At 41.7% G+C, this 27,081-nt stretch overlaps 1 protein-coding gene across 1 annotated transcript in view; it reads right to left on the reverse strand.

Moving 5' to 3' along the window:
- The window catches only part of PEX5L (peroxisomal biogenesis factor 5 like), a 184,639-nt gene that overhangs the window by 125,175 nt on the left and 32,383 nt on the right, over positions 1-27,081 (reverse strand). The window contains exon 3 of the mRNA XM_040349430.1: positions 5,799-5,910. Coding sequence (XP_040205364.1) covers positions 5,799-5,910 — 112 coding nt within the window. The remainder of the gene's footprint in view (positions 1-5,798; positions 5,911-27,081) is intronic.

The following is a 27,081-nucleotide window of genomic DNA, read 5'->3' on the forward strand; positions in this document are numbered from 1 at the left end:
CACTGTGGTGAACGAACATGATTGCAGCTGAAAGCATGAGATCTTTTTTTTTTTTTTTCAATACCATGCTTTCCAGCCTTATTGACCCCGCCTCTCTCCATAAAGAGGACCTGTCACACACTAGTCCTATTACAAGGGATGTTTACATTCCTTGTAATAGGAAGAAAACTGATCATTTTTTTTTTTTTTTATTTCAGTGTAAAACATTATAAAACGAAATAAAAATAAATAAGAAAACCCCCAAAAAAATTTTTAAAGCGCCCCGTCGCGACGAGCTCGCGCACAGAAGCAAACGCATACGCGAGTAGCGCCCGCATATGAAAACAATATTCAAACCACACAAGTGAGGTATCGCCGCGATCGTTAGAGTGAGAGCAATAATTCTAGCCCTAGACCTACTCTGCAACTCAAAAAATGCAACCTGTAGAATTTTTTAAACGTCGCCTATCGAGTTTTTTAAAGGGTAAAAGTTTGACGCCATGCCACGAGCGGGCGCAATTTTTAAGCGTGACATGTTGGGTATCATTTTACTCGGCGTAACATTATCTTTCACAATATCGAAAAAAATTGGGCAAAATGTATTGTTGTCTTATTTTTTAATTCAAAAAAGTGATTTTTATCCAAAAAAAGTGCGCTTGTAAGACCGCTGCGCAAATACGGTGTGACAAAAAGTATTGCAATGACTGCCATTTTATTCCCTAGGATGTCTGTTAAAAAAATATATATAATGTTTGGGGGTTCTGATTAATTTTCTAGCCAAAAAATTGTGATTTTCACATGAAGGAGAGAAGTGCCAGAATTAACCCGGTGGGCAAGTGGTTAAAGTACTCATGGCTATAAAGAATAGAGTCATTGCTCATTAAAAAAAAAAAAAAAAAAAGGGGGTCCCTCCAAATTAAATTACCAGGCCCTTCAGGTCTGGAATGGATATTAAGGGGAACCCCGCCGTAAAAACCCAAAAACAAAAAGACGTGCGGTTCCCGGCAAATATCCATTCCAGACCCTTCAGGTCTGGTGTGGATTTTAAGGGGAACTCCACCCCAAATTGAAAAAAAAAAATGGCGTGGAGTCCCCCTAAAAATCCACACCAGACCCTTATCCGAGCACGTTGACCTGGCCGGCCGCAGAAAAGAGGGGGGGACAGAGTGCGGCCCCCCCCCCTCTCCTGAACCGCACCAGGCCACATGCCCTCAACATGGGGAGGATGTCCCCATGTTGATGGGGACAAGGGTCTCATCCCCACAACCCTTGCCCGGTGGTTGTGGGGGTATGCGGGCGGGGGGCTTATCAGAATCTGGAAGACCCCTTTAACAAAGGGGACCCCCAGATCCTGACCCCCCCCCTGTGTGAAATGGTAATGGGGTACATTGTACCTCTACCATTTCACCCCAAAAAAATGTCAAAGTGTTAAAAATGACAGTAGCCGGTTTTTGACAAATCTTTTAATAAAATCTTCTTTTCTTCTTCCCTTCGAGTTTCTTCCGCTGCTTCTTTCTTCTCGTCAACATCTTGCCCGACGTGTTCTTCTATCTTCTCCGTCCGTCCTTCCGCCTTCTGGTCCCGCATCTTGCCCGTTGTCTTCTCCGTCCGCCTCCTCGTCCGCATCTTGGGTCTTCTGCGGTCTTCTTCTCGGTCCGCCGCCTTCTCGTCCCCTGCGTTTGAATTTGATTTGGCCGCCGTTTTCCCGCTCCTGGGACCCGCCCCCCTCTGACGCCACAAGTAAACTCCTTAGAAGGTCATGTGCGTCAGAGGGGGGCGGGGTCGCAGAGCGTCACACAGCGGGGGAATTCAATTTCAATCGCGCCGCCCGGAGAAGAAGTTCCCGCCGTGTACACTCATGTGACCCCGCCCCCCTCTGACGCACATGACCTTCTAAGGAGTTTACTTGTGGCGTCAGAGGGGGGCGGGGTCACATGAGTGTGACACGGCGGGAACTTCTTCTCCGGGCGGCGCGATTGAAATTGAATTCCCCCGCTGTGTGACGCTCTGCGACCCCGCCCCCCTCTGACGCACATGACCTTCTAAGGAGTTTACTTGTGGCGTCAGAGGGGGGCGGGTCCCAGGAGCGGGAAAACGGCGGCCAAATCAAATTCAAACGCAGGGGACGAGAAGGCGGCGGACCGAGAAGAAGACCGCAGAAGACCCAAGATGCGGACGAGGAGGCGGACGGAGAAGACAACGGGCAAGATGCGGGACCAGAAGGCGGAAGGACGGACGGAGAAGATAGAAGAACACGTCGGGCAAGATGTTGACGAGAAGAAAGAAGCAGCGGAAGAAACTCGAAGGGAAGAAGAAAAGAAGATTTTATTAAAAGATTTGTCAAAAACCGGCTACTGTCATTTTTAACACTTTGACATTTTTTTGGGGTGAAATGGTAGAGGTACAATGTACCCCATTACCATTTCACACAGGGGGGGGGTCAGGATCTGGGGGTCCCCTTTGTTAAAGGGGTCTTCCAGATTCTGATAAACCTCCCGCCCGCATACCCCCACAACCACCGGGCAAGGGTTGTGGGGATGAGACCCTTGTCCCCATCAACATGGGGACATCCTCCCCATGTTGAGGGCATGTGGCCTGGTGCGGTTCAGGAGAGGGGGGGGGCCGCACTCTGTCCCCCCCTCTTTTCTGCGGCCGGCCAGGTCAACGTGCTCGGATAAGGGTCTGGTGTGGATTTTTAGGGGGACTCCACGCCATTTTTTTTTTCAATTTGGGGTGGAGTTCCCCTTAAAATCCACACCAGACCTGAAGGGTCTGGAATGGATATTTGCCGGGAACCGCACGTCTTTTTTTTTTTTGGTTTTTACGGCGGGGTTCCCCTTAATATCCATTCCAGACCTGAAGGGCCTGGTAATTTAATTTGGGGGAACCCCTACACATTTTTTTGTTTGTTTTATGAATGAATCCCTTTAGAATTGTCAGAGCCGACAATTCATTATAGCCGCGTGTGAATTTTTAAATGACTTTTTTCCTTCTGAATGTCACTTTGTGCAGGGGGAGTTCTAAGTGCGGGAAAAATGCGCTATTTCACATGCTGACATTACACCCCCCCTAGGTACGAAATTTAAAGGAATATTTCACTTTTATTGTTTCACTTTAAGAATTATTAATTTCACTGCTCCCGAAAAAACGGCCGTTTTAAAAAATAAAAAAAGCATTGATACATGTTCCCTGGGGCAGGACTGAGGTCCCCAAACACTTTTTATGACAAAACTTGCAGATTAGCCTTTAAAATGAACACTTTTGATTTCTCCCATAGACTTCTATAGGGAGTTCGGCGCGGCTTTACATATTAGTTTCAATGCGCCGGCTGCTACGCTGGTTCATGCGCCGAATTAAGCCTCCACCCGGAGTACTAATTAATGCATGAACCAGCGCAGCGCACATAGCTTAGTAAATCAGGCCCCTTGACTTACTGTGAAAACATAATTGCCTTTTTAAAACCTGCACTTATGTATTATAATAATAACAGGTTTCCCTTTTTGTCATTTTTAGAGCTTTAAATAAAAGTAATGTCATTTTAATTTCATTGGCTATATTCTATAACAAAAATTCCCTAATCACCTATCTCTTTCCCAGTAATTGTATTGTCTCTATTACCTCTGCCTTCAACATGTCTGCTTCATTATTTCAATTTCTGCTGATTTTAACTCATTTTAACTCATTTAAACATTTTCTTAACTGCATCCTTCACCTCTTCTATGTCTAGAGGTTCTTTTTCAAGTGGTTGTATTTGTGAATTTCTGCTGTGCTAAGTCTGCACTATTCAAGATTGTCTGGAAATTCTCCGCCAATCTTCTCAGCTTTGCTAGCTAAGTTTCCCCCTTTATCCTTCACAGCGCCATCACTGAAACCTCTTTTCAATGTCTTGATTATTCTGTACAATGCATACTGCCTACTACAGAAAATTTGAAGTGGAAAAGCAAATAAATAAGGGACTCGCTTAAAAACTGGAGGAAAGAAAAGTGAAGGTTTTGCTTGTAGGTTGCATCTTTCTAATGCAAGGTAGAAAATCAGAAGATAAAAGTAACTATAATTTAAAGCGGGAGTTCACCCGAATTTTTTTTTTTAACATTAGATTGATGCTCATTTTGTCAAGGGGAATCGGGTAGTTTTTTTAAAATCGAAGCAGTACTTACCGTTTTAGAGAGCGATCTTCTCCGCCGCTTCCGGGTATGGTCTTCGGGACTGGGCGTTCCTATTTGATTGACAGGCTTCCGACAGGCTTCCGACGGTCGCATACATCGCCTCACGAGTAGCCTAAAGAAGCCGAACGTCGGTGCGGCTCTATACGGCGCCTGCGCACCGACGTTCGGCTACTTTCGGAAAATTGTGACGCGATGTATGCGACCGTCAGAAGCCTGTCAATCAAATAGGAACGCCCAGTCCCGTAGCCCATACCCGGAAGCGGTGGAGAAGATCGCTCTCTAAAACAGTAAATACTGCTTCGATTTTAAAAAAACTACCCGATTCCCCTAGACAAAATGAGCATCAATCTAATGTTAAAAATTAACTTTTCGGGTGAACCTCCACTTTAAGTTTATATGAGAAACTCGGTTAATTTTGTTTCCTTCAGTTTTTTTACATGACCCTCAAACATAATTTAAAATGTGTATCTCTAGGCAAAACCATTTTTTTTAGGTTTGAATAAAGGTAGGCCTTCTGTTGTCTGTGTCTCAATGTGGAGACTCATCCTTCTATTTGCCCTAGTGACCATTGTCTCCGTGAATGAATGTGAGGGAAAATGATAACTTTTAGGCCTCATGCACACGTTTTTTTTGACGTTTTTACAGCAGCTGTTTTTGGCTGTAGACGTTTTTTTCTACAGTCATTAAACTTGACATCATGTTATCCTATGTATTCATGTACACATAGGCTGTTATCAGCAGTTTTGGGCAGTGGCGTTTTTGCACTAAAAAAATCCCAAAACGAGTGGGTTCTGAGAGACGCTTTTGAGCTAAAAAAATGCTCTAACGCTGATAAACGTCGATAAACACTCAAGAACTTTTGATCAATTGAAAAAGAAAAAATATATTTATTTTTCTTAAAAAAAACGCTAATGTGGAAAAACGCAAAAAAGCTAATAAACGCTCAAAAACGCTATTGCACAAACATTTTTGAGCTAAAAAAATGCTCTAATGCTGATAAACGTCGATAAACACTCAAGAACTTCGCTCACCAGCGTTTAACGTTTTTGATCAATTGAAAAAGAAAAAATATATTTATTTTTCTTAAAAAAACGCTAACGTGGAAAAACGCGAAAAAGCTAATAAACGCTAAAAAACGCTATTGCACAAACATCGAAAAAAGTTGAAGAATTCACTGCAAAGCTACTGGTGTTTTTATAACGTTTTTTTAACGTCCAGTGTGCATGAGGCCTCAGAGTTATCCCCCGAATAAGAGGTAGGGGGAAATCTTGTAATGTGAACACCAATTCCAGAAACAACTGTCAAAAGGGATTTGGGAGATTTCCTCTCATTTCTTATTGTGTCTCTTGGGCAGAAAGTGAAGGGAAAATTCCCCAATGATACACAGCAGAAAAAAAAGAAAATAAAGAAAAGGCTATATGTACACTTTAATTTTGACCCTTTTCCCCATACACAATAAACTGGGATATTCAATATTTTGTAAATTTTTGGTGATTTGCTCTCCCACTGGAAAATAATCCTTTTTTCTTTACCAAAATACTGATGTTATAGGAGACACATTTTCCTTCTTAAAGTACATGTAGACGTTGTGTGAAGTCTGAAAAAAGAGATGATTCTTTTCTGCAGACAGACTTGATTGCAGTATACAATTACCTGCTGTATTTGAAGTTACTGGCCTGGCCTTGGCTTCTGATTTAGTTTCACACAGAAAGTCATCTATAGATGGGCTGAGAAGAGGCCTGCTTTCCTGTTGCTCATTCACAAGCTGCAAATTGAAAAGAGAAACATAATGAAAAAAGCCATCAGAGTAATCAGTTTAAAAAAATACATGGTGATCAAGCTTGACTGGAGAAAAAGCAAGTCTTTTTTTCTGCATATGCTTGAGACTTTGGTATTATTTAACCATAACATCCACTGGGGTTAATTTACTAAAGACAAATAGACTGTGCACTTTTCCAGTGCAGTTGTACTCTGCAAGTGCAGTTGCTCTAGAGCTTAGTAAAAGAAGGGAAGCTCTGCTGATCTCCATTATCCAATCATGTGCAAGCAACAATGCTGTTTTTTTTCTTTGCATGTGATTGGGTATTCTTTGCAAAGTAAACCTTTATCTCATTTACTATGTGATTGTATTCTGACAGCCAGAGCCTGTGTCAGAATACAATATCCTGGCTGGGGGTTTTTTCTTCACCCACCCTTTGTGTGGACGGATCCCATTGGCTGAATGAAAAAATGAACTGTCTACGGCCAGCTTTAATTTCAGGAACTAACACTTTCACTTGAAGGTAAGACCAATTAATCAGACAATACATTTGTTTTCAGGGCCAAGCTAACTTAAGGATTAAAGGTCAAGGCAGGGGTCGACAATCCCCGGGCGCCAGGTCGCAATTGCGGCAAGAAATTGTGACCTGGCGCCCACGGTGGCCGGTAATTGAGGCTGCGGCTTTGCGGCCTCAATTACTGGTCGCCGCAGGCCCACCGTGATCGCGCGGCGGGGGAGGTGGGGGCGCATGGAAGCACAGGATTCTGGACCCGCGACGGCTGGTAATTGAGGCCGCAGCTTTGCGGCCTTGTGAAGTCCCTCTGTGTCCTTCTGTGAGCTGGCACCATCTGGTGGTGGCCGTTGGCATTACAAATTAAACAGCAATTCTAAAAGTGTAATTTTTCACTATTTTCACTGCCATCTCCTTCCCTCTAATTAGAACCCCCAAACATTATATAAATTTTGTATTATAACACCCTAGAGAATAAAATGGCGATCATTGCAATACTTTCTGTCACGCCGTATTTGCGCAGCGTTCTTACAGGCGCACTTTTTTGGGAAAAAATACACTTTTTTTTATTAATAAATAAGACAACGGTAAAGTTATCTAAATTTTTTGTTTATATTGTGAAAGATAATGTTACGCCGAGTAAATTGATACCCAACATGTCACGCTTCAAAATTGCGTCCGCTCGTGGAATGCCGACATACTTTTACCCTTTAAAATCTCCATAGGCGACGTTTAAAAAAATCCACAGTTTGCATGTTTTGAGTTACAGAGGAGGTCTAGAGCTAGAATTATTGCTCTCGCTCTAATGATCGCGGCGATACCTCACGTGTGGTTTGAATACCGTTTACATATGCGGGCGCTACTCACGTATGCGTTTGCTTCTGCGCGCAAGCTCGTAGGGACAGGGCGCGTTTTCTGGCTCCTAACTTTTTTAGCTGGCTCCTAGATTCCAAGCAAATTTGTCAAACCCTGGGTCAAGGTATAGTGAGACTTATTGTCAGTGGTTTGGGGGTTAAATTTAAGATTGGATTAACAGTAAGGCCCCGTACACACGATAGAATCCATCCGCAGATAAATCCCAGCAAATGGGTTTCAGCGGATAGATCCTATGGTGTGTACACGCCAGCGGATCTGTTTCCGTGGATATATCTCCCCTGGGATAGATTCCAGCAGATCGAATATTTGCTGACATGCAGAACATATCCATCTGCTGGAGTCCATCCCAACGGATGGATCCGCTGGTCTGTACAGACTCACTGGATCCATCCGTCCGAAGGGATCCCCCGCATGCGTCGTAATGATTCGACGCATGCGTGGAATTCCTTATATGACAGCGTCGCGCACGTTGCCGCGTCATAATCGCGGCGACGGCGCGACACATCATCGCCAGAGGATTTTGGCGCGGATTTCAATGCGATGGTGTGTACACTCCATCGCATGAAAATCTGCCGAAATCCTCGAGAGGATTTATCCGTGGAAACGGTCCGCTGGACCGTATTCGCGGATAAATTCTATGGTGTGTATGGGGCCTAAGTATTATTATTTAACAGTTAAAGATTTTAGCGTTAAGTTAGAAGTGGGCAGTGATATTAGTGCTATGGTAGGTGCTGTGGGTTAATTATAGGGCTTAGTTTACAGGGTAAATTATAATGTTGTAGGGAAGGTGGAGTGTTATTTTTAAAGAGTAGTTTACATGTAAAGGCTAGGGGGATGTAGAGTCTAAGGTTTAAGGTCCCAATGAATGTTGAGTATGTGATGTTACAAACAAACCTTGCAGGTTGCATAGGCCAAACCAGCCTGGAGATGGAAATGTGTCTCTCTTAATTTGTTGTAATGGTACGGCAGTCTACAATTACAGTACTGAAAAAAATTACAATCAAATACATTTTACATTTTAAATTGCATATTTATTAAAAGAGTGTGCCAAGAAAAAGTATTAATATGTAAAAATGATTTATAAAGTAAAAATATTCATATACAGGTGTATTTAAAAAAAAATTGAATATCATCAAAAACTTAATTTATTTCAGTAATAAAATTCAAAAAGTGAAACTTATATATGATAAAGATTCATTACATACAGAGTGATATATTTCAAGCATTTCTTACTTTTAATTTTGATGATTATGGCTTACAGCTAGTGAAAATCCAAAATTCAGTATCTCAGAAAATGTAAATATTACATAAGACCAAAAAAAGAAAAAGATTTTTAATACTGAAATGTTGGCTTAGAGAAAAGTATGTCCATGTACAGTATAGTATGCACTTAATACTTGGTCAGGGCTTCTTTTGCATAAATTACTGCATCAATGTGGAGTGGCATGGAGGCGATCAGCTTGTGGAACTGCTGAGGTGTCATGGAAACCCATGTTGCTTGGATAGTAGCCTTCAGCTCATCTGCATTGTTGGTTCTGGTGTCTCTCATCTTTATCTTGACAATACTCCACAGATTCTCTACGGGGGATTAGGTCAGGCAAGTTTGTTTGCCAATTAAGCACAATAATCTCATGATCATTAAACCTGGTATTGATACTTTTGGCAGTGTGGGTAGATGCCAAGTCCCGTGAAAAAATGTATACAGCATCTTCATGCAGCTGGTCAGCAGAGGGAAGCATGAACTGCTCTAGAATTTCCTGGTAGAGGGCTGCACTGACTTTGGACTTAATAAAACACAGTAGACCAACACCAGCAGATGACATGGCTCCCCAAATCATCACTGACCGTAGAAACTTCACACTGGACCTCGTGCAAAACTTAGATTCTGTGCCTCACCACTCTTTCTCCAGACTCTGGGACCTTGATTTCCAAATGAAATGCAAAATTTACTTTCATTCAAAAAGGAGACTGTGGGCCACTGGGCAAAAGTCTCGTCCTTTTTCTCCTTAGCCCAGGTTAGACACTTCTGACATTGTCTCTGGTTCAGGAGTGGCTTGACACAAGGAATGCGACAGTTATAGCCCATGTTCTGGATACGTCCGTGTGTGGTGGCTCTTGAAGCATTAACACCAGCCGTTGTCCACTCCTTGTGAATCTTCCTTAAATTCTTGAATGGCCTTTGCTTCACAATCCTCTCAAGGCTGCGGTTCTCTCTGTTGCTTGTGCACCTTTTACCACACTTTTTCCTTCAGCTCAACTTTCCATTAATATGCTTGGATACAGCACTCTGTGAACAGCCAGCTTCTTTAGAATTTACCTTTTGTGACTTACCCTCATTGTGGAGGGTGTTAATGACTTCTTCTAGACAAGTTTCAAGTCAGCAGTCTTCCCCATGATTGTGTAACCTACTGAACCAGAGAGACCATTTGAAGGCTCAGCAAACCTTTACAGGTGTTTTGAGTTAAATACCTGATTAGAGTGTGACACCACTAGTCTTCATTATTATACTTTTTCACAATATTCAAACTTTCTGAAATACTGAATTTTGAGTTTTCACTACCTGTAAGCCAATAATCATCAAAATGAAAATAAATACATGCTTGACATATATCACTCTGTGTGTAATGAATCAATATCATATATGAGTTTCACTTTTTGAATTGAATTACTGAAATAAATTAACTTTTTGATGATATTCACATTTTTTGAGATGCACCTGTAATTGTTATTAGTTTAATCACGCCATACTTATAAAAAAACAAATCTTGTGTAAGGGAAACCTAGTGCTGTTGTCTGATGCAACACACTGTGCTCTAGTTTTCGTTTTCTAGCATACTTAATAAGGATGGTTCTCGGAATATTATTCCCAACAAATGTTTTTTCCTGTGTACTTTCTCATTAAATACATTAGTTCCATTGTGTCACTATTTACTACTTGATATTAATTTCTCACTGCCTACATTAGTAGGACCATAATATTTCAGAAGTAAACCTACAAACACTATTATACTAGGTGCTTCTCATGAGTAATTTGTGATACAAGTCAACCAACATGATACTTATTATTTTTTTTAGAACCATTTGTACTAAAATAACAGTAGTATTGCATGGTGATTTGTCACTGCTCCCGAATTCAGAGAAAAGGTGCCACTTCATGTAGGCTGTGAATGCTTGTACTATGTGGGATGGAATAATAAAAAAATTGTAGCGGGTTTAGCTATCAGCTTTATCAATCAGCACCAGGACAGACATTGTCCTGTGGCTTAGTGGATTGACAGCCATGCCTCTATTGCTAAAACCCTCCTAGTGTAGGCTGCAGTATCTGTAAGGTGGAGCACGTGAGACACAAATGAAGGAGCATTTGGCTCAGTCTGGGAAGATTAGGGAAGGCTTTTGCATCACATCGTGCCTGCATTTTGGTGCCTGTGCCTTTATAAGAGAGCCTGTACTGTAGTTAACTGATTTAAACGGTTACTGGGGGTTTGCAGTTTCCTTATCTTTTAACCTTTGCCTATGTTTCTGTTTAAGCTAGTGTCTGAGGTTTCCTGTTTCAGGGTGGCTCATTTCTCTTGCAGCATCCTATGGAGCCACCCTTCAGGTACTAGAGCTGTGTCTCCCTACATTGTGTGCATCTATAAAAACACACAGCCCCATAGCTTAGAATGGCAAGGCACTGCCCTGCTCCTCCCTTCTCCAAGCTGACAAACTGACTCTAGACCAGTGATGGCGAACCTTGGCACCCCAGATGTTTTGGAAATACATTTCCCATGATGCTCATGCACTCTGCAGTGTAGTGGAGCATCATGGGAAATGTAGTTCCAAAACATCTGGGGTGCCGAGGTTCACTATCACTGCTCTAGACTATGCTGTCCACTATTAACTCTTTCCTGTAGAGAACGCAAGATCAGGGAAGCAGCATTGAGAGAGCAGGAGCCAGCAGCACTAAAAGTTGTAAACCGCAAGTGCTAGAGTAAGAAATTTAACAAATACTTTTCTGGTTTTTTTTTTTTTTTATTGTGCTCAATGTGTTATGCTAAAAAAGTACTACTTTAAGGAAACTGTATACAATGATTAATAATGCATAATATATATTATTGCTTTACATACAGTTTAATGATTGATGATTTACAAGATTCAAATAAAAAAATGACCATACGTGTCCTTATTAGAGGTTTTATTTTAAAACTGATGCTACTTTCTAAACAAGACATCCAGGTTGTATCAAAACAACAATTTACCTCATCAAGAAATATGCCAGGGTGGATGGGTAATGGGGGTCGCAGGGATAGCTAACAGTTGGTCATTAGAAGAAACACTGTAGAGATGGCAAGATATAGGGGGTTATTTACTAAGGGCAAATTCACTTTGCACTACAAGTGTAAACTACAAGTGCAAAGTGCACTTGAAATTGCACTGAAAGTGCCCTTAGAAGTGCAGTCGCTGTAAATCTGAGGGGTAGATCTGAAATGAGGGGAAGCTCTGCTGATTTTATTATCCAATTATGTGCAAGCTAAAATGCTGTTTTTTATTTTCCTTGCATGTCCCCCTCGGATCTACAGCGACTGCACTTCCAAGTACACTTTCAGTGCAATTTCAAGTGCACTTTGCACTTGTAGTGTAAAGTGGATTTGCCTTTCGTAAATAACCCCCATAGCGTTATTTCTCTCTAGCAATGTCAAAGAAATCCACTTCAAATCAATATGCATCATAATAGAGAAGAGAGGGCATGTAAAACAAGGGTATCACTGACATAGGAAACAAGAAAAGCTTCAAAACGCAAAACTGATTGAAATGCTGGTTCGTGAGACAGCTGCTACCCTAGCCAGCAGGAAAACAGTTAACCTGTTTCCCACACTTTCGACTAAGCTCTGCCTCTCTCCCCACACTGATAATAAAAGGGGGGGGGTGGCTCTGCCGAGTCAGACAGCCTGCATGGGTGAAAAGACACAAACAAGACATGGCATGTAATCTTGAGCCACATCACAGAGCTGCTGCTACTGCAGCTGCCAGAGAAAGCCTTTCCTGATTCTAGGAACCTTCCAAATGTAGGTAAATTGCCTGTAGAACCTGTAGTCCTCGCTGAAGAAAATCAGCTGTGGAGATCTTCCACTGTGCACTCTGCTGTGTATGAACTCTTGCCTGTGCAGGTATGCTGGGGCAGTCAAAAGCCTGAGTTTTTTGGGGAAATGACTATGTACCCTGAAATTGGTATGCTGAGAGTTTCTAATAAAGCTTTTGAAATTTTGTCCTAGCCTCGTCTGAAGTTACTTAAGGGGGTGCATGTTGGTAATAACTTATGTGGAAGAAGTCTGCTAAGCACACACGCAGTAAAGTTGTGACATGCTGTTGCTAGGAGCAACAAGTACAAGAGAAGGATGATATGATAGCCAGACAGCGGGAGAGCAGTACTAGCAGGGGTGACGGGTCTTATGCATAGAAAAGGTGGTGGTCAGTGCCCCAGAAAATAAGCCCAGACCCACGTGGCAGAGACCCTAGGGACCTAGCCGTATGGTACATTAGAGAAAATAGTTAATTATGCACAGGCTGGTGCCTGGCAGGATCTTGTTCTGTCACTGGGAGATTTGTGTCAGAGTCAAGCTGAACTGGTAGAACAGGAAACTGCTGTGTGGTGTCTTAAATTGTCGCATCCTGAGCAGGTGTATGTATCGTGGGACTGGAAGACACCTATATGACATTGTGTATGGGGTGTACGGCTATCTTCTAAGTCAGGGTGTTGCCATAATGTTGATGCCACATGAACATGGCCCCGCCTGGTCTCAGGCATTAGCAAGTGCATACAGATGCAAACAGATGAACGAGTAAGGTGAGATAGAGCAAAAGGCTCCGTGTGTCCTGCACGAGTCGGCCCCGCTCACAAACTGCTGCAAAGCTTACTTGTATAAAGGAGCAAAACCACTTTTGTTAGCTCCACTGCCAATACTGATCAAGAAGGGGTCATACCATGTGGTCTGTAAAGTAAATGGGTGAGCAGACTTGCAGATTGTGAGATCAGAAATCTACAGCTAGCATTTAATCATTTGTAAAAGACCGAACTGGTTGACTGTGAATATGTGTGTTTACGAAAACAAATTAAACCCTCAGCCGTTTGACTAACTTCCCATAAGTAAACTTTAAAGTGTGCGTAAACCCTAACAATGAACTTTTCTTATTCCCTTTGATCTGTTAAATATACTACTGAAAGCTTTTGATTTTATCTGTTTAAAAGAAAATCTACTGATCTTGAAATCTTGTGAGTTGATATTTTTGGTTTTGCCCTCTGCCTGTGCTGCACTCTTATCAGTTACATTGTTGTCGGATATCTCTGTGGGCTGCAGAACACCTCCCTCTTTGTAAGAGATAAGAGGGGTTCTGTGGTTATGTTCTAGGGCAGTGGTCTCCAAACTGCGGCCCTGGGGCAGAATGCGGCCCTTTGCTTGCCTTTATCTGGGTCTTCGGGATTATTCCCCCCACTGTCGCTGTCATAGTTTTTGCTACTGACACCAACAATAGGGTACTATTCCTTCCACTAACGCCAATGATGGCACACTATTCCTTCAATTGACACCAATTATGGGGCACTAATCCTCCCATTGACACCAATGATGGGGTAGTATTCCTCCCATTAACACCAATGATGGGGCATTATTCCTCCCACTGATACCAATCATGTTTACTCCCACTAATGCCAGCACATTTTATTCCCCTAAAGTTTGAAGGACAGTAAACTGGCCCTTTGTTTTGGAAGTTTGGAGACCCATGTTCTAGGGTGACAGTGACATTAGCCTGATCACTATTGTGCCTTGGCTAATAAAATGGCAACAGCCCCCCCCCCCCTTCCGGCTCCATCCCCTGTCCCCTCTTCACGAAATTGAACAGTAAATCTGGCCATACACAGATAAAATTGTCGTTGGCTCCTGATCAACTGGCTGAAATTCGCTCCAAGGGTGAGCCTGTCAGCTCCCTCCCAGTCAGCATGCTTCAATTGAAAAATCAATCAGTACAGCTGCTGTTTGGGTATTTTGACAGCCGGTGGCAGCAGGAGATTTGTCAATCTGCTGTTTCGCATAGATAGAGGAACCTTTAAAATATTATAGTACAGCCTACAGGCTGAACAAGAAATATCTCTCCTCTGCAGCCACTGTCACATTTGAAATCGGTGTGACCACAAGGTCACCTCATTCATTCACAGGGACCTGTAAATGAATAAACTACAGGTCCTGTTTTCCACCGCGGCAGACTTGTAGTTCTCAGTGGGCTGTAAGTGCACCAATCAGTGCACTTATAGTCCACTGACACTTCCTGCAGCTTTTTCACTTTAAGCCTGTACGGCAGTATGTGAATAAATCTGGAAGATGTATCTGCAGGAGCCTGACATTGCACCCACAATCCACTGATCGCGCGTAAAATGCTTTGCAATCTTTAAAAAATTATAAATGCACATTTTTTTTGCTGCAAAATGTGTGTATTTATTATTTTTCCCTAAGGGCCTTTCCCACGGACGGATCCCGTGAGGATCTGTACCGTTAACACTCTCAGTTGATCCCAGCTGAGCCGTCAAATGACAGGGCGGTCCTTGCACACTGTGCAGGGACCGCCCTGTCAGATTGCCGCTCTCCCCTATGGGGGGATCGGATGAACACGGACCGTCTGTCCGTGTTCACCCAATACGCTCTGCAGACGGATGAAAAAATAGGATTTTCCTCCGTCTGCAGAATCGGAGCATAGCAGGGACCGATGAGAACAGGTGTCAGCGGATGTTCATCCGCTGACACCCGCTATCCCATAGGGATTAATGTCTGTATTTCTTCCAAAAACAGATGGATGAAATACGGACATAGGGCCAGATTCAGAAAACACTTACGCTGGCGTATCTACAAATACGCAGCGTAAGTGTAGAGATGCGCCTTATTTACAATACTAGATACGCCTGAAATATGGCTTCTTCCGACCGACGTAAGTCTTAGGCCCCATACACACGGGAGTATTTATCCGCGGATACGGTCCGCTGGCGTGTACACACCATAGGATCTATCCGCTGAAACCCATTTGCTGGGATTTATCTGCGGATGGATTCTATGGTGTGTATGGGGCCTAAGTACGCCGTTGTATCTTGGGTGCATATTTACGCTGGCCGCAAGGGGCGCTTCCGTCGATTTACGCGTCAAATATACAAATGACCTAGATACGCCGATTCACGAACGTACTTGCGCCCGTCGTATTAAGCTACGCCGTTTACGTAAGGCTTACGTCCGGCGTAAGTTTACCCCTCATAAAGCAGGGGTAAGTCATGTTATGGTATGGACGTCGGAACAGCCGTCAATTTTTACGTCGTTTACGTAAGTCGTACGTTAATGGGGCTGGCCGTAGGTTACGTTCACGTCACAGGCATTGAGCCGGCGTATGTTAGGGAGTAAATTTGACGTGATACTGAGCATGCGCGTGCATGCGCCGTTCGTTCTGCGCTTCATTTGCATGGGGTCACGATTCATTTAAATACATCACGCCCACCTTCCACCTACTTTGAATTAGGCGGGCTTACGCCGGCCTATTTACGTTAAGCTGGCGCAATGTTGTCGGCAAGTGCTTTGTGAATAGTGATCTTCCCTCTCTATGTTACGTCGGCGTAGCGCACTAAAGATACGCCGATGTACCTGAATCTGGCCCATACTGTCCGCATGTGTGAAAGGGCCCTAAAGGTGAATTTAGCCTTAATTTATAATAATAATAATTCTTATTATTAGGAACTAATTTTATAGCAACAACAGTTTGCAGATTGCTTTATTAAAAAAGGCAGACAGTACCTTTAATTTGATTCAAGACAAAAGGCTTGTTTATGAGAGCTTGCAATGTAAATCCTAAATCTAATCTCTGCTTAGTAAAAAAAAAAATTTTTTTTCACTGATTGTGAAATGTTGTACCGAAACACCTTTTAGAATTAAAATCACTGGCCCTGCACATTTGCTTTTTGTCTGTGCTAACATGAATGAACAGCATGATTTTTAAAAGACTCAGCTCTAAGCCCTTGGAGGAGAACGTCTGTGTGGGAGTAAAGGTCTAGTTCATTAAATGTTGTCACTTATCATGCAGTTTATGCTCACAGTAATCTCACCACAATTTAACAGTTTGCCATTCTTTTGGCAACATAAATTTATCCATAAATCTTTAGAAATGCCTAGGTGAAAATAGTCAATTACTTAGTTATCTACCTCGGAGTGATACCAAATACTGCATGACAATAAGTATCTATGCATGCAAACAATTAAAGTGGTATTAGCAAAAACCAAAAATGCATTATATTACCAGTCATTAGATTTGATGGCTGCATTAGTTTTCTTTTCTTTGCCTTTTCCCCCTCTGTTTTTACCTGGTGATCTGGCCAGTAACACACCTCCTGTATTAGTGAAACACAATTCTGGAGAAATGAGCATAGGAAGCACAGCAGCATTGTCAGTCTGGGGGGGGGGGGGGGGGGTGTTAAATGTATTAGCAAGTTTTTTTTACGCTAAGAAATTGGAACCAAATTCCTGATTAGGCTCTATAATCAGTTGCATCAAACTGTTTTTTTTTCTTTTGGGATAAAGGTTTTGCATGAATAAATGAAAGCTGATCATTTTACTCACCCCTGTCAATGTTAAGTGGTTTGTCTTATCCATGAAAACTGATACATTCTGCTGGAGAGATCAAACTTGTGAAAAACAACAGACCGTCCGTATTTATCGGTGTATAACACGCACAGGCGTATAACACGCACCCTAACTTTAAGAGGGAAGTTTCAGGAAAAAAACATTCCACACCCCCTGCGTATAACACGCAGGCACAGTTTACCCTCTATTTTCAGGGTAAAAAAAGTGAGTGTTATATGCCAATAAATACAGTACCTTCTGGCTAGATCACCAGATATAAATATAAGAAAGAAAGCCTAAAAAAGGGAAACTATACAGCTATCACATCTAAGTTGCAATATAATAAATGTTTGCTTTTGGGTTTATTACTGATTGAAATCTGCAGTACATAATATTTTCTATATATGAAGCACCTCATTTAATTGTTATAATAAATAACTATTTTTTTCCAGTTTTAATATTTTGTTTGCAAGCAGCAAAATGATTTACTGCTTTTATGTAGAGATGAGGTTCTGGTTTGCAGCTACCTATAGATATTCACACTCTTTGTGATTTTTTAATTTTTTTTTTTGCCTGGGAGATTTTTTTTTCAACTATAGTACACTACATGTCCTTTGAATTATAACCAGCAGACTTAAGGCCCATACACACAATCAGATTATCGGATGGGAATTGTGTGATGACAGGCTGTTGTCGGGAAATCTAACCGTTTGTATACTCCATCTGACAATTATTGTCGGATTTTCCACCAACAAATGTGGGATAGCATGCTTTAAAATTGTTTAACAAATAAGGGAGCTTTTGGATCAGCCATCCCCTCCCCACTATATAAGTGGGGGGCTTTTTTTACTTTAATTTTATTTTGTGATTGATTTGAGGTCAGTAGTTGTTTTCTTTTAAACAGTAAAAAAAAAAAAAATTATTGAAAACTTAAAAAAAAATAAAGTACTATTAAAAGTACCTTCAGCTATGGCCGTAGAATAAAAAACAACAACAATAACAACAACAAAAAAGCAGCACAACTATAGCTGAAAATAAAAGTATCACAGCTCAAGTATCATACATTCGGGCAATATAGTCAAAGAAGTATAGTCTATATGAACCTCATAGAAAGTACATTTTAGTGACAAAATCAGGAAATAAAAAAGTGCTAGCGTGTACCATCTTAACGGAAAAGTCTTTAGGGCACATAAAAATGAAGGGGTGGGGGTTGGGAATGGGAAAGTCAACTGGAATCCAACCATGCACACCATAAAATATTTGGCTGGGCAGTATATTTTCATTCATGTCAACTGGTTTAAGGGGAGTGCAGATCTAATAGTTGAGCACCATATATTGTAGAACGGTGGGGTGGAGAGTTTCCATTTAAGGAGAATTTCCCTTCTGGCACGGTAGGAGGTATTGAACAGCAGAAGTTTAGCATGTTTTGAAATATGGGATATTATGGGATCCAGAGCCAGTGATAGTTTCAGTGCCTTAGCCAATCTAGACAGAACTTGCTTCCAATAATAAAGAATCAAGGTGCAGCACTGCACCATGCCAGTGGCAGTTAAACACTCGTTACAGAGTGATGAAAGAGTGGGATTGATGCAGTGAAACCTCTAAGGTGTATAGTACATCCTATGTAAAAATCTCGATTGGAGAAAATATATCTTTAGCAGATATCATCAGTGTAGTATCTTCCCACTCCTCTCCAGAGAGGGCAAGGATATCAATTTCCACTTCTGGAACAATACTGAGGTCCTAGCCCACAGATGAGTTATGAAGAAGGTGTATGTTCCAGAAAGGGACTTGTCAAGATCAGAGACCATTAAAAGAGAGTCTAACAAGGTCTGTTGGAGGATATTGGGTGAATTGGGTCCTAACTGCATGACACAATTGTATCAAAAGTGGAAGAAAAATGTGCTATTCAGTGGAAACATTTATAGCAGCAACTATTCTGTGAGACACGCACAGTAACAACAATATTCACTCAAAAAAGTTTCGCTAATAGTAAAATATTTTAGGATAACAAAAAACAGTCCAAGTAGTGACAACAATTCTTGAAACAATATATGCCCAATCCATCACCAGAAATGTGTGATCTTGAGTATGAGCCTCCACCTTATAAAGTGCTTGCTTACCGACTCCAACTGACCCCCTATTACAGAGGGTTAATCTCACTTGTGGCTAATAAACCCTGCCGGTGCCTCTATCCGTCCAGGGTGAGCAGGAGATAAGAATAGGAAAACCGCCACTTTAAGGAGACTCGATTGTACCCCAAGATGAGGTAAGCTTGTGATGAAACGCATTGGTTAAAGCGACGTGCTGACATCACGGCATACGCAATTCCCGAAAGAACGGGATGCTGTCTGGAGCAGACCATCATGTTGGTAACATGCATGTTTTTAAAGTTTATGATGTAAGTGCAATCTTTTTATTTGATTAAATGTCAAAAGTATTTTATGCTATGGCAAGTTGTATTTCTTCTTGGGGTTCTTCTACAAACGAGTATCCTTAAAGTGGTGGTTTTCCTATTCTTATCTCCTGGCCCCCCTAGATCAGTGGTTCTCAACCTTTCTAGTGCCGTGAACCCTGATAACATTTCACAAATTGTGGGGACTCCTAACAGTAAAATTATTTTTGTATCATGGAACCCGTACTACAGTGGTGTCTCGCAGCAGTGTCTCGCAGCAGTGACACCTATGCTGAAATCAGGAGATAGGGTCTCCTTCAGCCCCTCCCACTTCACATTCCTCACCAGTCAGCTGACCTCTAGTCTCTGCCCCCCAGCCATGCCGTGAACTGAATGGGCGGCTGCAAAGAGGCTGAGTGGGCGGCCGCGGGCTCTAGGAACAGCCCAGCTGGGCGGCTGAAAAAAGGGCTGGGAGAGCGGTGTGGGCTTCAGAAACAGCCCAGGATTTGGTCACCCCTGGCAAATCATCATTTGACCCCTGAGGGGGTCCCGACCCCCAGGTTGAGAACCACTGCCCTAGATAGATAGAGGCCCAGGAGGGTTTATTAGCCACAAGTGAGATTATCCCTCTGTAATAGGGGGTCAATTGGAGTCGGTAAACAAGCACTTTATAGGGTGGAGGCTCATACTCAAGATCACACATTTCTGATGATAGATAGTGCATATATCGTTTGAGGATTTTTTTTCACTATTTGGACTGTTTTTTTGTTACCCTATAATATTTTATTATTAGCGCAACTTTATAAATGAATATGACACAATTGAAGACATATGAAAAAATACCAGTTGGGAAGGGCAAGCTTTAGTTTCAGTCATAGAAAATTAGTTCTCCTGTTAGGAAAATATGCCTCAGAGTGTTAATACCTACTCTTTTCCAAATCAGAGGCACCAAGTAAAAAGATACGGCAGATGAGGGAGGATGGGGTTGTCCCAAAGGGGGGTATTAGGAGAAACCAAGCCCTTACTGTCATTCCCATGGTTTGGGTACAGGCTAGGGCAGATCTGGGTCCACTGTGTATTAAAGTTTGAAACAGTTGTGGGGAAACAACTATAGTCTCCTCCAAGTCCATGGCTGAGTTCCATTCAGGGAGGGCAAGTCACCAATGTACAGTAACTGAGAGAGGCCAAGTAGTAATATTACAGATTAGGCAGTGCCAAACTGGCTTTGTTTATATGGAGTTGTAGTTTAACAATCGTTAATTTAGGTGATTTACTTGCCCACAGAAAGGATGTGAAGATGGAAGAGTCTATAGCACAAAATATACGTAAAGGGATCCAGATCAGGGCTTTAACACATGGGTGAATTTGGGGAGAAAGATTGTTTTAATTAAATTTGCCCTTTCATAAGAAAGAAAGGGGAGGAGCAAACAAATCCTTACAATAAGACTTACGTTGAAGAAGAAGAGGAATGATATTAAGATCTAGGAAGCATTGAAAATCAAGGAAGACATGTATGCCTGGGTGTTTAAATCGCTGGACCCTGTTGTTACTTTTAGCTGCTGTCCAATCCATAGCAAACTTTTTTTGCTGTAAGGCTTTTGTTACAGAGGGTGGTATTTATTTATTTATTTTTCTTAATTTTGGGGTGTATTGTTTAATATTTTATGTTGATAGAGCATTTATTTTAGCTTAAAATGCTTTTTTCATAGCACGACTTCCCATAAAAAAAAGTGGGTTTTGTTTCAGGATATATTCATTTGGGTTTTCATTTATTTTGGGGGTACTGTATATTAGTTTTTATCATATGTTTATAGAGCCTTTCTATAGGTGAAACTGCTTTTTTTGCTGTCTTGCTTATTTTAAGAAAGTGTGCTTTTGTTTTAAGGATTGCATTTTGGGGATTTAATTTCTTTTGTTTTCCATTTTGTTTCTTTCTGTTGATAGGGCCTTTTTTAAACTCAAATGCAGCATTCATTTGGTTTTTAGATTTGCCTTTTTAGAGGTGCATTGTTTGAGATAAAAAAAAAATTAGGCATATACTGGCTAGGTCTAAAATTCCTGATTAAAATTGTCCTGCTGCTGGGCAATTTTGTACAGCTGTATCCTCTGCAGTATCTTAATTCTTGTAATAAAGCTTCAGTCTGTACTATTGTACTCTAGTTAGGTTGACCTTAAGGCTGCCATACACGGTTCGATTTTCAAAAGAATTTTCTTTTTGACCCGGGAAGTCAGTGCAGGGATGGTGGGAACCCCTCATAATGGGCACAGCGGGTGTACAGACCCGGGAACTCAGCACAGGGATGGTGGGAACCCCTCATAATGGGCACAGCGGGTGTACAGACCCGGGAACTCAGCACAGGGATGGTGGGAACCCCTCATAATGGGCACAGCGGGTGTACAGACCCGGGAACTCAGCACAGGGATGGTGGGAACCCATCATAATGGGCACAGCGGGTGTACAGACCCAGGAAGTCAGTGCAGGGATGGTGGGAACCCCTCATAATGGGCACAGCGGGTGTACAGACCCGGGAACTTAGCACAGGGATGGTGGGAACCCCTCATAATGGGCACAGCGGGTGTATCAGTGCGGTGACATTAGTGCGGTGACATCAGTGCGGTGACAACATTATTAGTGCCCAGTGCGGAGTGGGGGGAGGTACAGATGATCAGGCATACAGAGCGGATCTCTGTCTGTGTAGATCTGTATGTGAGCACAGTGATCGTAGTACAGCCCCGCCTCCCTGCACTAGAATTGTAACACACAGTGCAGAGCGATGTTTCTATGTACAGGGAGGCGGGGCTGTACTAGGAGCTGTGTTCACACATACAGATCTATCAGACAGAGAATTTATTGATTGGATTGGATTGATGAATTGATGTTTACTCAGGAACGTGTGACGCCTGTGTACAAGGGGCCAAAAACTATGAGTAATGTTGAGTATAGGCGAGTAAAAGTGCGTAAACATATAGTTGAGTATAGACGAGTATAGGCGAGTAAAATTCTTCTTCATTGCCAGTATTGTAAAATACTCATTTAAAAAAAATGTTTACAAATCAGTTAACACGCGTATGTGATTATATCACTGCACTCCAAATTAAAAGATGTATTTATTTGTTTTACGGATATGTACTCAAATCTGTATTAGTGATCTTTACTCAGCTGTGCAATGTTCCATAGACAACAATGCATTCCATTTCAGATGAGTAAAAAAACAATTTATTTACCCCTGTGTGCAAGAAGCCACAATGAGAGCTTAGTTAAGTTTAGCTTTGCTTAAATAAAATACAAAGAAAGACCTGTATAGCTGCAAAATCATCATACATTTCCATTATATGAATAAATATGAGCTCATTTGCCCATTACTACACTATTCACTTTTGTTTGTACTGTTCTTTTGATCCTATTCATTTTTTTCATGCAATCCACTAAAATCCTTACTAGTCTGCTTACTATGTATATAATGAAAATGGCCTGGGCAGAAATAATGCATAAATACCATGCACAAAATAACCAAAACAAAAGCCGGAATAATGCCGGAAAAAAGAAAAAAAATGCTTGTGAATGTTCTGTTATCTTACTTAATGCTTAGAATATTAAGGTAGAAGGAAAATAATTATATTTTGTTTACTTAGTCGTTTTGTTAAAAAATACTCATTAATATCACATATTGTTTTTGCTAGGGTTATTTAAAGACTAGCTCTATGTAACATAGAAAAATAATTACACTGTAATATATGACCTTCATAGCATACAGCCATATGTGGTATCATAATAATGCACAACTTTTCAAGCATTTTCAGAAACCCTAGTGGCTGAGACAGCAGAACACACACATCTTTTTCATCTGAGAAATTAAAATAAAAATGAAATGGCAATTTACCAGAGCATTACTGCTGGCAGTTCATGAATGTTTTACAAAAGAGGAATTACAAGCAGCTTTATTAACTTGTGAAACAAGAGAATGACTGTACTCCTATCACTTAACAACAGATGGCAGATGACATCTAAAGGTTGATAACGGCACTGACATTTGTGCTAGTGTAAATGAGAACGTCATCATCTGTGGCTTAAACTGCCACTTTAATATATGATTTAAACATTTAAAATGTAGATCCAGATGTTTAGAGAAAAATGAATTGCTTTACGAAACCCTTCTGCAGATTTTTATCTAGAGCAAATTGGATACAGGTTTCCCCGCATCGAATTCGCATGTCAGGAGATTGTGACCAGCTCTCAATGGAGCCAGTTCACACATTTCCAGGGCGGCTGCGGAGCGGTTTGCAGAGGAGTTCTGTGCATCTTCTGGTCCATTTCAGGTCTGAATCCAGCCAACAATTCAGGCCTGATTCATCCTTGAAATGGAGAACAGGCACACACTGGACCCCTGCTGTGAGCCGCTCCGCACACCAGTGTGAACACAGCCTTAAAGAAAATGTCCTCATTCTCAACTGATTACTAAGGTAGGGTGACTAGACATCCCCGGTTTCCCGGGACAGTCCCAGGATTGAGGACACTGTCCCCAGACCAAGTCTTTCCCCGGTTTTGTCCCCGTATTGGATTTGAACAGGGGCTGGGGCAATTTCTTTTTTTTTTTTTTTCTTTTTTTCTTTTTTTTTTTTAAGTGTATTTTTGTGCGTGTACTCGAGAGAGGAGCCGGACTGCAGGAGTTGGGAGTAGGCAGGCCTCCCGCAGAGGCAATCTGCCACGCTGGGGGCTGGGGCAATTTCAAAGACAGTCAGTGCAGAATAAAAAATAAAACAATCTGAATTACATACCCCTGCTCCTACTAGCATAGTCGGGTGTATTTTCTTTCATTATCTGTGCCCCTTTCTGATGATCATGTGCTGGTTGGAGCGGAGGGAATATTTATTCAGTTTTGGGTGCATGCCCATTCAGCTCCGCTCACATGTTCTTGGCTCTGCCTTGGCTCAAGTCCTGGTCAGCCACCTGCCTATCTCCTTGTCTTCCCTGGCGGAGTGATCTTCCTCCACTCCCCATCCAGTAGTAGACGGGGCCTGGAGAGTAAGACTTGACAGGCTGTGAGGGGGGCGGCGATGGGCAGTAGAGCCGCTGATTGCCGCCATTACTAAAAAAGAAAAAATATGTCCCCGGATTTAATTAAAAAAATATGGTCACCTTATACTAAGGGTGCACTCACACTTGGGCCACGTGAACTGAACCAAGTAGGAGTTTGATTCTCCCCTCTCCCCAGCTGGTTTGCACTGATTTGCAAAGAAGTGTGCCCAGGGGCAAAAAAACTAGCTCAACATGCTGAACTGTGCCCGGGACTAGTTAAATATGCTAGTGTAAGTGCACCCTAAATTCATCATAATTACCCGAGCAAGGTCAATATTTCAATGAGGAAAGCTGTAGTGTCTGCCTTCCTTTATACTGGGTTCGGACTTTCAAGGTACATTAATGAATACTTCGAGAAAGTGGGTAACCGCTCAAAGAAAACCAGGTGATCTATTTCCTGTGATCCGAGTCTAGGGTGCAGGCAGTGCAATCAAAATGCAGGTTGGGATGAAAGAAAAGAAGCTGGGATAGCCGCACTCCAAAAAAACTCCTCCTTTAATTAAAAATCACAACGCATGCCACAGCAAAAAACAGCACAACAAAAGAAAAGCTGACGTTTCGCACTATGCCTTAGTGCTTATTCATAGCTATTAATGAATACTTGTTAACGCATGTTATTGTGTATTGCATTAAGGCAGCCTGTTCATTTTGTTAACACACCCCAGCAGGGCAAAAACCACATAGGACTTTTTTTTAGAAGTATTTTGCCTTGTGTTTTTTTGCAGTGCAGATGCTTTGCCTTTCTTTGTTGGGGTGTCATTCAAAATGAATGGCAATGCAACACAGTAAAGCATGCATAGTGCAGTAATGTGCTTTGCAGAAACACAATTATATGATCTTAGCCTTAGAGGAGGACAGGCCTTAAGGTCCGTACACACGATACGAAAATCGGAAGTAAAATTTCATCCGACAAGCAATTTTCAGATCGTTAATATGGTGCGCATTTTCCGATTTTTCTTCCGACAAAAGCTGGATGTGCAGACTATAAAATTTTTGTCGGATGTAAACTCAACATCTGTTTTTTATTTAATTAGTACGTTTTTTGTCCGAAAAAAAATTATAAGAGCAAGACTACGCGTGCTCAGAAACAAATGAATACATACAAAACTATTCAACACATTACGTCACTTCTGAAGTTGTACACAAATTTTCGTATGGTGAGGAACCTCTTCACTTTCGACATGAGACTAGCATGAAATAAAAAATCGGACGAACGGTCGTCTGAAAATCTGATCGTGTGTACGAGGCTTTACAGACAATTTATAAAAAATCTCAAAAGCATAAACTTCTGGTGCCTGGGATGTTTGACATTTGGTGTGTATCGTATATGCAGATGCAGACATATGAGAGAAACAGTGAGATTTGAATCTTTTTTTCACCTGTTGTTTGAAAATTGTAGATGCTGCAGATTGAGGTGTCATTTTTTAATATAATTAATTTAGAAAACAGCTTGTGTAGTAATTATTTATACTTTTTGGTAAAAGTAGAACATATCTTTAAGCGTTTGCAATTGTTTTTTTTTAAGTCGTACACTCTAATGCCCTGTACACACGATCGGTCCATCCAATGAAAATGGTCTGATGGATTTTTCCATCAGTTATCCGACGAATGGTCCAAGGTTATCAGTGGTGTACCCCAAGGTTCAGTGCTGGGACCCTTACTTTTCAATATATTTATAAATTATATTGGGTCTGAGATCAAAAGTAACATTTCTGTCTTTGCAGATGACACCAAGCTATGCAGTGGAATAACGTCCTTGCAGGATGTCTCCAATTTACAAGCCGACCTCAATGCTCTGTCTAATTGGGCGACTGAGTGGCAGATGAGGTTTAATGTAGATAAATGTAAAGTTATGCACTTGGGGGCTAAGAATATGCATGCATCATACATACTAGGGGGAGTACAACTGGGGGGATCTGTAGTGGAGAAGGATCTGGGGGTTTTAGTTGATCATAAGCTCAATAATGGCATGCAATGACCAAGCTGCGGTTTCCAAAGCGAGCAAAGTCCTTTCTTGTATTAAGAGAGGTATGGACTCCAGAGAGAGAGATATAATTTTGCCCCTGTACAAATCATTATTTAGACCTCATCTGGAATATGCAGTTCAGTTTTGGGCACCAGTTCTCAAAAAGGACATCGGAGAACTGGAGAAAGTGCAGAGAAGGGCAACCAAACTGATAAGAGGCATGGAGGAGCTCAGCTATGAGGAAAGATTAGAAGAACTAAATTTATTCACTCTTGAGAAGAGGATAATAAGGGGGGATATGATCAACATGTACAAATATATAAGAGGTCCATACAGTGAACTTGGTGTTGAGTTATTCACTTTACGGTCAACACTGAGGACAAGGGGGCACTCTTTACGTCTAGAGGAAAAGAGATTTCACAGTAAGAGCTGTGAAAATGTGGAACAGACTCCCTCCAGAGGTGGTTCTGGCCAGCTCAGTAGATTGCTTTAAGAAAGGCCTGGATTCTTTCCTAAATGTACAGAATATAACTGAGTACTAAGATTTGTAGGTAAAGTTGATCCAGGGTAAATCCGATTGCCTCTCGGGGGATCAGGAAGGAATTTTTTCCCCTGCTGTAGCAAATTGGATCATGCTCTGCTGGGGTTTTTTGCCTTCCTCTGGATCAACTGTGGGTATGGAGTTGGGTGTATAGGATTTTACTGTGTTTTTTATTTTATTTTTTTATT

This window comes from Rana temporaria, chromosome 4 (assembly GCF_905171775.1).
Source record: "Rana temporaria chromosome 4, aRanTem1.1, whole genome shotgun sequence".
In the NCBI taxonomy this organism is placed as follows: domain Eukaryota; kingdom Metazoa; phylum Chordata; class Amphibia; order Anura; family Ranidae; genus Rana; species Rana temporaria.